Raw genomic sequence first — 11,487 nt, forward strand, 5'->3', positions numbered from 1 at the left:
CACCCTATCCCCGGGTCAATAATTAGGGTGAGCCCTCCAGCGCCGGTCGACCTTTCGTTTAGCGATGTGGGACGCCTGCACCAGCTGTTGATGTTCACACTCCCAGACCTGTTCACTTTGGCGGCACCACTCATCCACTGCTGGCGAGTCCGTGTGAGACGCGTTCCAGGGGAATAATGGCGGTTGGTAACCCGAGACACACTGGAACGGGGTGAGCTGGGTGGCGGAATGCCGTAGCGAGTTCTGGGCGTATTCCGCCCATGGTAGGTACTGACTCCAGTCCCCTGGGTTGGCAGAGCAATAGGTCCGAAGAAACTGTATGACTTCCTGGTTGGCCCGTTCCGCCTGTCCGTTAGCCTGGGGGTGGTACCCGGACGTGAGATTAATGGCAATCCCCATCTTCCTCATAAAGCTGGCCCAAACCTGCGATGTGAACTGTGGCCCCCTATGAGTCACAATCTCCTTGGGGATGCCAAAGTAATGAAAGACATGTTGAAACAGGAGTTCCGCCGTGGTGAAGGCAGATGGGATGGCTGGTAATGGAATCAAGCGCAGGGACTTCGAGAACCGATCTACGACCACCAGTATCGCGGAGTTCCCCTGCGACTTTGGTAAGTTGGTTATGAAATCGAGGGCCAGATGGGACCACGGACGTTCAGATATGGGTAAGGGCACCAACTTCCCCGCCGGGAGCACACGTGGGCCCTTGGACTGAGCACAAGAGGAACACAAAGATACGATGCACTGAACCTCTCTGGGCATGTTGGGCCACCAGTACTTCTCGGCCAGCAGTTGGTAAGTGCGGCGGGCCCCCGGGTGGCCCGTGGCCAAAGTCGTGTGAGCCCAGGTGATGAGTTCAAGACGGTACCCCTTAGGCACGAACTGTTTGTCGGGAGGACAGGCTGCTGGGATTCTTGCACTGGGAATACAAGCTAAGTTCTGTTCTAGGGGCCACTCCAGGGTGCCCACTATGCAGGAGGGAGGCATAATGTAACTCTCTTGCTCCGTCGGTAGCTCTGGGGCATAAATGCGAGACAGGGCATCGGCCTTTGTATTTTTTGAACCAGGTCTGTAAGACAGGGTGAAATGGAACCTGGAGAAGAATAGGGACCAGCAGGCTTGGCAAATAGTGAGCCGTTTGGCGGTTCATAGATATTCCAAATTCTCATGGTCCGTGAAAATAACAAATGGGTATACTGCCCCCTCCAACCAGTGTCTCCACTTTTCTAGGGCCAGCTTGATGGCCAGAAGTTCATGGTTCCCCACATCATAGTTGCGCTCTGCTGGCGACAACTTCCGGGGAAAAAAGGCCACGGGGTGTAACTTGGGACTCTCGCCAAACCTTCGCGATAGAATTGCTCCCACTCCTACCTCTGACACGTTGACCTCCATGACAAACGGCCTGGAGGGATCCAGGTGTCTGAGAATGGGAGCCGTGGTGAAAGCCCGCTTAAGTCTCTCCAGAGCCTCCTGGGCAACTGCGGTCCACAGCAGCCACCTGGGCTTACCTGTCAGGAGCGACATCAGGGGTTGCACTACTTTACTGAAGTCTCTAATGAATCTTCGGTAAAAATTTGCAAAGCCAAGGAAACGCTGCAACTCCCTGACAGTTCGTGGAGTGGGCCACTCCACAACCGCCTGAATCTTACGCTGGTCCGTGGTGACTCCCCTTGGGCTAATGGTATATCCCAGGAAAGAGATCGTGTGCTGGTGGAATTCGCACTTCTCGGCCTTTACGTAAAGCTGGTACTGCAGGAGGCGTTGCAGTACGTGCCAGACTTGCTGGACATGTTTCTCCAGGGAGGTGGAATAAATCAGGATGTTGTCAATGTAGGCAATAACGTACCTTCCTAGCATGTCCCTCAGAGCGTCGTTGATCAGGTTCTGGAGCACGGAGGGGGCGTTTGCGAGCCCATACGGCATGACCAGGTACTCATAATGTCCAGAGGTGGTGCTGAAGGCCGTTTTCCAGAGGTAAGCTCGCGCTGGGGAGGAGGTCAATGGCACAGTCGTAGGGTCTATGAGGTGGGAGACAACTGGCCCTCTCCTTGCTGAACACCACATGGAGGTCGCGGTACTCGGGGGGGGGGGGGGGGGGGGGATTTTAACTGGGACAGGCGACAGGGGACTCTCCACAGTCGTGGTGGCCAAAGGGACCATGGGGCCCCTCAAACAATTCTGCAAGCAATACAGGGACCATTGGGTGAGTTGCTTGTCAGTTCAGGAAATTTGGGGGTTGTGCAGTTCCAGCCATGGGAGTCTGAGTATAATGGGGTGTCTGGTGGAGACTGTGAGGTAAAGGACCAGAGTTTCATGGTGAAGGGCGCTAACTTGAAGGCAGACAGGGTGTGTGCTGTGAGATATTACACCTCCCCCTATAGGCGTCCCATCAATGGATTGGAGCTCACGAGGACGGAGGAGGGGACGTATGGGAAGGCCGAGCTCCTGTGCCGTCTTCTCATCTATGAAGTTCTCCGCTGCTCCGGAGTCGATGAGTGCTGAAAGAACAAAAGAACGGCCTGAATGTTCTATCACGACTGGTACAGAAAATACGTGAGACGTACAAGACTGGTTAGGACTCAGCCGGGCATGACAAGGTGGGTTGTCAGTGCACCTCCCGTTCCCTCGGTGCCTCCTGTGCGGGCATTGGTGGACGGCGTGGGTGTCCTCACCGCAGTAGAAGCACCGGGACTCATTGCGTCTTCTATCCCTCTCCTCCTCGGCGGTCCGTGCCCTTCCGAGCTGCATGGGTTTGCTCGCTGCGCCCGGCTCAGCTGGCAGTAAACCGTGTGGTATGGGACGGTTGGTACAGCACAGACGATCCAGTCTTATGGTCAGATCCACGAGGTCATCAAAAGTTATCTGTTCACCCCGAAAGGCCAACTCTTGCAGTAACTCCGGATTGAGGCCACGGTTCGTTCCAGCCACTTCGGGCAGCGATAGTGCGAAATTCTAGCATGTACTCTCTTGCAGTATGAGAGCCCTGTTTGAGTTGCATGAGCTATCACCTGTCTCCGGCCATCAGGATAATGGTCAAAGGCGCGCTGGAACCGGGCAAGGCAGTCATCTAACGAGGGTCTGACACCACCTCCTCGCTCCCACTAAGCCGTGGCCCACGCCAAGGCTGTTCCGGAAGTAATTCCATAAAATGGGTCAACTTATGGACCTCAGGCATCTCTGGGTGACTATCGAAGAACAGCGCACATTGTAACATGAAGCCCTTGCATCGCTCCGGCTCCCCAGCGTATCTCTCTGGTGTGGGCAGAGGCGGGTTGTGCGCCGGCGGCGCAGGAGTGTGAACAGCTGGTGCCGGAATGTGTGCAGCTGGTGTCGGCTGAACATGCGCTGGGGCGGTCGGCGGGGGTGACCCGAGAGCCAGGGCGTGGCGTTGGTAGATGCGGAAATGCTCAGTCGCGAGACTTCGGCACGCAACGCGGATATCTCATCCCGGCACACCGCTAGCCCACGGTTTTGTTCCAGGATGACACGTTCCCAATCCGAGGTGCCCGCTGCCTCCATAGTACGGCGAAGTAATCTGTTACGAAGCGTAGATGGAGACAAGTGCGGGCGAACGGAGAGATGACGTGAGAAAGAATCCAGAATGAGAATCGAATCGGGACAGGACAGGTAAGATGTGTATCAGGGGCGTAGGCAAAAGCGTAGTGAGAGACGAGCGTTAAGTCGAGCACCAGGGAAAACACTTCTAAGGAAATCAGCTTGGTAAACAAACAGAGACGAGGCTGCTGAGTGGTTAATTCGCAAGCGGCTAATGCTAGGGAGGCCCTTATATAACCTTAGGTGTTTGCAGGTGTTCGTAATTAGAACTCCGGTGAACTCGAGCGCGGGTATGACTGGGAAGTGTAGTCCTCCTCCGCCACGTCCCTGGGTGGCACTACACTTTGTGAGCTGCCACGCCGATTTCACCGTGTCGTAACACTGGGATATTCTCCATCCGTTTAACCCTGCGACCAAATCAGCTCATAATTCCACGAGAAAGCTCTTACAAAGGCACATTCTTGCCTTAGTGCTTTGGTTGGCATGGTCTTCTAACAATGCCAAAAATACCCCAGTGGATCATAGACAATGCATCATTCTCAGCCTATTTATATAATTATGTAGCTTATTAATAGATCTGTGAATTTCTGAAGACACTTCGCAGCTGTTTGCAGCCTGTAATTACCCTCAATTAATTAACCAACCCACAATGATTTACTGTTTCATTCTGCGAGGGGATTAAACAAACTGCAGAGTTAATTGGATCAATAAATAGCAACACATAGAAAGAGTTTCATTAACCAGTTTACACAAATAAATAAATATAAATAAATAAACTCATAAAAACGCACTTATGCTTTAATGCTTCTCATGTCCAAGTAACCTGTATGCAGTTATTATGGAGCTGCATAATTTGAGAGCAGTGATTTAGCTGTAATTCTCTACATATCCACAGGGTGTTGCTAATTCCCTCTGTTTCTAAAATGTTGCAGATGGCTCTAAGCATGAGTCAAAGCTTCTGTAAATATATGCTCAATTTCCAGCCAAGTATTTCTTTATAAACCCAGTTTCTGCCTGGGAGGTTGTGAAATCTTCAGATGTGAGTGTTCTGATAGATCATCATTTCTCTCCCAGTCTGCATGAGTGTGATCTCACAGAGGAAAGCTGTAGAGTTCTGTCCTCAGTTCTCAGATCAAACTCCTCCAGACCTGAGTGACAATAAACTGCAGGATTCAGGAGTGACGCTGCTCTCTGCTGGACTGGAGAATCCACACTGTACACTGGAGATACTGAGGTCAGATCATCACTTTTATCTTTAGATTATTTTATTGTTTATTTTATGTCACATCTGTATCACTGCCTAGTCACAGAATGAATGACATTCACATAATGTACAGAAACATATCACAGCATTTAATAACTCACCAGAAACGTTATACAAAATAAAAGCATGAAAGACCAACCTCTTTCACAAATAAATTATTGATGACAAAAGGCCCTGATGCTCACGTACAAGACCTTGTCTGGAACAGCACCTTTCTACCTCAACCCTCTCCTAGTCCCTCACGCAACCTGCGATCGGTGCGACCGATGCCTGGTATAGTGCCTACTCAGCAAGGCATGAGGACCCTTTCCAGAACCTTCAAACGGACTGCCCCTGTGGTGGTGTGAACTTCCAACCCTCTATATCGCTTTACTTGTATTTCCTCATTTGTAAGTTGCTTTGGATGAAAGCGTACATGCATAAAATGTAAATGTAAATGTAAGCCACGGGCTTAATCCTGCTTACTGCACTGCACCATCAATTCCACCGGCCCAAGAGGACTACTGTTGAAACTGTTGTGCCAACCAGCTCACAGGGTTAAAGCCATGCGAAGTGAGCGCTGAGATGACCACATCGCATTTTAAATATAGATTCATGCTTAAATAGTAACGCAGTAAAAGGTTTAGCTGATGGACAGAAAAAATCCTGTTCTGAAATACCCAACACCTGTTTTTTCTAAATTTGTATTGTACACTTTTTTAAAGGACAATTCACATATAACATGTGAGCTGTGATGTTTCAGTAGCAGTGGAAAAGACCGGGAGTAAACATATTCAAAATATCTGAATCAACTCAATATTCACATTAAATAGTGCATAAAATAATTAAAACAGAAAAAAAGGTTTTTTTGTAATATTTATTGAAGACATTCCATATTCACGCCAAAATAAAAATAAAAAATCATATATAGACTTATTTTTCCATATAGAGCTAGTGAGTAAGATATATATTTTTTATTTTAATTTTAAACATTAAAGAAAAACTCTGTGAACAGATATATACACAACGCTGAGTATTTAACACTATACAGTGACTTACAGTGAGTGTGTTTAATCAAACCTTACCGCTCACCTAAAATACAAATACATCATATAATAAATTTAATTTCTCTCCAAAAAACAACCAAACACACACACACACACACACGCACACACACACACACACACAGAAAATGAGCAAAAAGCAACTAGACACGTGGCTCTCTGAAAACGCAAATCCAGTCAACACACAGCTCGTCAAAACCGACTAAAGCAAGTAAACAAGCACATGCAGAGAATACTTCTATTTAAAACAGCACTGATCAGAACTATAACTAGATAGAATATAGAAATGAAATTTGAAGCAAAAGCCACTTTGTGAGGCGACACAAGCAGCAGTAATTTATTGTCAACTAAGATTTTGTTCATTTCATTCAAATTCGGTATAAAGTGACCAATCACATGACTCCAAACCAATCCAATATTAACGTTAATAAACCCTAACCCTGGACTTTTAAAGTGGAAAGTGGGATGTTTCTATTTAGTGGTTCCAAGGTATTAAACGAAAATTAATAAAACTGTTCAGGGGATGAGAAACAGGTTGGAAGCTTTTATAAAGTTATTAGAAGAAGGTATTTATATCACATTAAAAAAAATAATAATAAGGGGGGGGGGGGGGGGGGTATAACAAATTTCCAATCTGCTGTTTATTGATTTATCCACTGTTAATATTTCCATATTATTAATTATTATTAATTATTATTATTAGTAGTAGTAGTAGTATTAATTTTAGTTATACAGCTGAAGGAACTTTTGTGAAATTGAAGACATGGAGAAATGTCCTGTTTGTTATAAATTAACATAATTTTTTAAAAGTTGTCCTAAGGGTGTATAAACTTTTGCACAGGACTGACTGGCACTATTACTTTATTTTACTTTAATTCCTGATAGTGTTTACTTTATGTTCGATTGCTCTTATGGAGTTATTCTCAGTGGCCAGAGATCACTATGTATTACCCATAATGCACTGCAAGTGTACATCAGGTATAACACTAAAATTAGCTACATCTTTTGTTTAGCATTCCTGTGCTAATCTCACATGCTAGGCTCTAATTTGCTGTTTAGCTAGCAGGCTACGATATCACAGAGACCAGGCTGCATGTTTTCTCCTTACTTTTTCTAGTTGCTTACTGTTTGTTTGCAGTTTACGTGATCCTAAACTACACGCTCTTCCATCACACACTAGCATTTAATAAACAAACATGGCTGACTGTGTTGCCCCAGAAAGTCACAAGTGTATTAATCACGTAGCTGCGGGAAATTAAAAGCGTACACACATCGGTAGCCAATCAGATTGTTTATAACACAATGACTGACAGCAATGAGGGCAGAGGAAAACTGAGTAACAATGAGCTGTGTATTTAAAAAATGAGTTAGAAAATGAGTTATAGTCACTCACACACACACACACACACACACACACACACACACACACTCTTATTTACATTGTTAGCAAAATTACAGCTGACTCTCTTTGAATAACAGACTCTGTTACACTCTTATACTGTTATACAGCAGTTAGCAAATGTGTGTCTTTCTCTCTCTCTCTCTCACACACACACACACACACACACACACACACACACACAATAATAAAAACTAAGCAGCTGATGTCTCTTCACTCACTACAACCAAGACATTAATTAAAAGATAATATTCTTGTGTATATGTTTATTCATAGAAGTGTGTGTGTGCGTGTGTGTGCGTGTGTATATACGTTGTTCATATTTTCCTCGAGTCTTTTGCTTCAAACAGCTTCATCCGTTCCTGCACTGTTAATCCCTCTTTTAGACTCTGAGGAGAAGAGAAAGAAGTGAGTTTTACAAAGCTGTCAATCATGCAGAAAGCCCCTCCCACAAGAGGCCTCGGATCATCAAGGAACTGTTTCCTCCAAAAGGTCCAGACAAACACACTGTTAATTATTTTTACCTTCTTCGTAACTGAATGATAACAAGCTCATTGTATTTAACTTTCCAATCCCAGCCCTCCGCATACCAAAAGTGTTATAGTTGCTATGGTTACCGCACATTTCAGTACAACATTTCAGGGCTGAGGTTTACAGTGGATCTCATTTATTCCCACTTCAATAGTGAAGCACAAACAAATCACCTTCTAAACCATTATTTATGATCACCGCCATCCTTACAGTCCATCAGAGTTAGAACTGTTTACGAAGCTACTGAAGAAAAAATATTTCATTTGACCTTACTGTGACATGAGAATCATGTTTTTGTCAAATGTACAAAGGATGAAAGACGCACACCATACATGACATCATTCTATCATTCAGGTTAAAATAATCACAAACATAATAAACTACACACAACACAAGAAGAAATACACAACAGAAATTATTTGTGCAAGCAAACACACACACACACACACACACACACACACACACACACACACACACACACACATAAACAGAAATAAGTTAACACACAACAAAACCCAAGCAGTGCTGTTACAGGTGGTTTTGATTACACTGATTTTGCTCTGGACAATGTATGAGGTTATTAACACAGGTTTTTTTCAGATTAATTATATTTTAATACACAGATCTACTTACCCCATGGCAATAAAATTAACGGATATTAAACCCAAAATGAATCACTGCAGCGCTGAAAACACAATCACTACATTAATGTAAAACTGAATTATTATGGAATGTAAATCACTACAGCAGCATCTTAATCAAACCTGAGTCGCCTAATAATTAAACTGGATCACTACATGATAATAAACCAGATCACTTCACTGGCCTTTACTGGATCTCGTCACCGACTAAAAGTGTCACATACATGCCAGTGTGATAGACTGGAGTGTTCCTTCAGTGACCTAAACTAGATCATTAAACCACCTAAACTGGATCACTGCAGTCACCTACTCATCATAACTTCAGTTAAATAAACTGGATCACTTTAGTGATCTAACTGGATCATTGCAGTCACCTAAACTGGTTTGCCTCCATGACCTAAACTGGATCACAAAAAATGAATCACTCTGTCAACTCAACTAGTTCACTGTTGTTACCTAAACTGGATCTCTACAGTCACCTAAACGGGCGTGCTAGCTGAATCCCTTCAGTTACCTAAACTGGATCACTTCACCTGCCAAAAGTGGATCACTTCATATCACCTGAACTAGATCACTTCAATGGCCTTAGCTGGATGTGCTTACATCACTGTTTATCAAATCTAAATAACTACAGAACAAACTGAATCAGCACAGCAGAAAAAAAACACAAGTTGTGATAAAAACCCATTAGGGAATTGTGGGGGAGGGGCATGCTGAGTCACGGAAAGGACATGCAAATTTGAGGCTTATTCCATACAATACCTACATGACTGAAGGGGCGGGGTCAGCTATCCCAAGGCACCTCCTCACTCACAGACTGACAGGGCAATATACATGAGAGGTAGACTTTAACATTTGTACAATACGCACACACACTTTTACTTACTGAAAACACATACACACACACACACACGTAAAGAAACATAATGTGGGCACCTCAATATAACCACCACGAAACCTGCAATCTCTCACCTTTGACCTCACTCCACGGACCTGCCTGGAAACAGCTGAACTCTCTTTCTTCAGGAAGTCAGGGTTACTTTTTGACTTCATGATATCTGTAAACACACACATGCGCACACACATGCGCACACACACATTAATTATTTATGTTACTATCCTGAGAATAGACTGTTCTAACATCGTTAGGAATTTTCTCAGAAGGTAATTTACAGGTAATGGAAAATAAGGATGCTGTGTGTGTGTGTGTGTGTGTGTGTGTGTGTGTGTGTGTGTGTGTGTGGGACACTGAGGAGATTCCTTACCATATCCTGGTGTGTGTGGGGGGGTGTCTCTTTCCCCGAGAGCTTCTGTCGCAGCCAGTAGTTTTTCTCTCAGTTTGCTAATGTCACAATCGGCTTTAGCTCTCACGATGCTCAGCTCCGTGTAGATGTCCTTGTACTTATCAGACGCATACTTCTTATCCTGCGCACACACACACGTACAGGTTTTCACATTGACAACACTGCAGTGTGTGTTCCACATTTTCCTATTTGCTGCTAGTGTTCTTTGGAAGTCCCCACAACTTAGTGATTACAAGAATGTGTATTTACATAAAAAAAATTCTAGTAATGTCTGTACTGTACAATAATGTCCTCACAAAATGGCTCCATACTTCTCTTTTACTTCAATAATGGAAATTATAAGAGGTTTTGCGGAAGGTCCCCACTAGGGGTCCCCAGAAAAATTGCAAGGAAGTATGTGAACTGAATATTGATAGCATTTCTAGTTGTTTTCTAACTATGAACTTATGTCTCTGAGACTGAGTCTACAGATATTAAAGTAAATCCTCATGATGTTGAATGTGTGTAGATTTTCTAATGTTTGTAGTAATCACATCAAAGTTGTGAGTTTTGTAGATATAACAGATATATTTATATTTAAGTGTGGCTTTCAGTGAAAACTTGTCAGATAACTAAGTAAAATGTTTATACTTGGCCTAATTTTAAGTTTTTATTAGTAATAGCTTTGTGATTTTCTCTCACAATGAAGATCATGCTTTGATTGTTGTTACATAGTCAGATTCCTACTGTAAATATATAACTCTAATTAATATTTGTTAATTAGTTTTTCCACCAGTACATTGGGTAATAATTGTAGAGGCAGGCGTGCTGTCTTTTGGAATGAAAACTTTAAATGTGATTTTCTCAGATTTCACTTTTAGGGGATAATCAGACTCTAAAACAAAGAGAAACATGCAAACGTGTTCACAACTACGTTGTATATAGTATATAATATTAATATGTGATGGTGTGAAGGGTTTCCTAAAGTCCCCAGAATGCATGTGTTTGACTTTGTTCTGTATAATGTGATGAGTGTGAATACATAATGAAACGTCTATTAATGTCCCCACAAAGCATGATTGTGACTTTTGTCCCCATAATATAACACAAGGGTTGTGTGTGTGTGTGTGTGTGTGTGTTTGTGTTACCCTCAGTGCAGACTGAAGCTCATCCTTTAGTGAGTTGATCTCCTGTTTCAGATATTGAATTTCTGAGTCCTTTATACGGAGCAGGACCTAAAACACAGAACATACTGAGGTGTGTTTGTGTGTGTGTGTTTGTGTACCAAACATGTACTGTGTGTGTATTACCAAGCCAGAATGTATGTGTGTATATCAAAAATGTATGTGTGTATTTATTTACCTCCAGTTCGTACAGGTCTTTGCCCTGTGTGAGTGATGGTGTTTTCTCTCCACTGTAGCAGGAACGCATGCGAGAGATCTCCACTGTCAGACGGTTATTCAGCTCCTTACACACACACACACACACACACACAAACGAATAACAGTTGTTAGTTCTCTATGGCTTCAGTGTGTGTGTGTGTGTGTGTGTGTGTGTGTGTGTGTGTGTGTGTGTGCATATACCTGGTTGTGTGAGTGTAGTTGTTGATTCTCTCTCTGACACTGTTACAGTGTGTGTGTGTGTGTGTGTGTGTGTGTGTGTGTGTGTGTGTTACCTGGTTGTGTGTGTGTAGTTGTTGATTCTCTCTCTGACACTGTTACAGTGTGTGTGTGTGTGTGTGTGTGTGTGTGTGTGTGTGTGTGTACCTGGT

The 11,487-nt window shown here is 43.9% G+C and overlaps 1 protein-coding gene across 8 annotated transcripts in view; it reads right to left on the reverse strand.

Annotated features, from left to right (window-relative positions):
- Window positions 1-5,683: 5,683 nt before the first annotated feature.
- The window catches only part of si:ch73-103b11.2 (protein outspread), a 64,351-nt gene continuing 58,547 nt past the window's right edge, over window positions 5,684-11,487 (reverse strand). For 7 of the 8 annotated variants that reach the window (XM_053684813.1, XM_053684810.1, XM_053684808.1 and 4 more), the window contains 5 exons: window positions 11,079-11,183; window positions 10,865-10,951; window positions 9,699-9,858; window positions 9,406-9,491; window positions 5,684-7,650 (listed from right to left, as the gene is read on the reverse strand). In XM_053684813.1, the coding sequence (XP_053540788.1) occupies window positions 7,579-7,650; window positions 9,406-9,491; window positions 9,699-9,858; window positions 10,865-10,951; window positions 11,079-11,183 (510 nt within the window). In that variant the 3' untranslated portion in view covers window positions 5,684-7,578. Of the gene's footprint in view, window positions 7,651-9,199; window positions 9,251-9,405; window positions 9,492-9,698; window positions 9,859-10,864; window positions 10,952-11,078; window positions 11,184-11,487 lie in introns of all 8 variants that reach the window. The other variant, XM_053684809.1, reaches the window with a different exon arrangement.

This window comes from Ictalurus punctatus, chromosome 1, assembly GCF_001660625.3.
Source record: "Ictalurus punctatus breed USDA103 chromosome 1, Coco_2.0, whole genome shotgun sequence".
Lineage (NCBI taxonomy): Eukaryota > Metazoa > Chordata > Actinopteri > Siluriformes > Ictaluridae > Ictalurus > Ictalurus punctatus.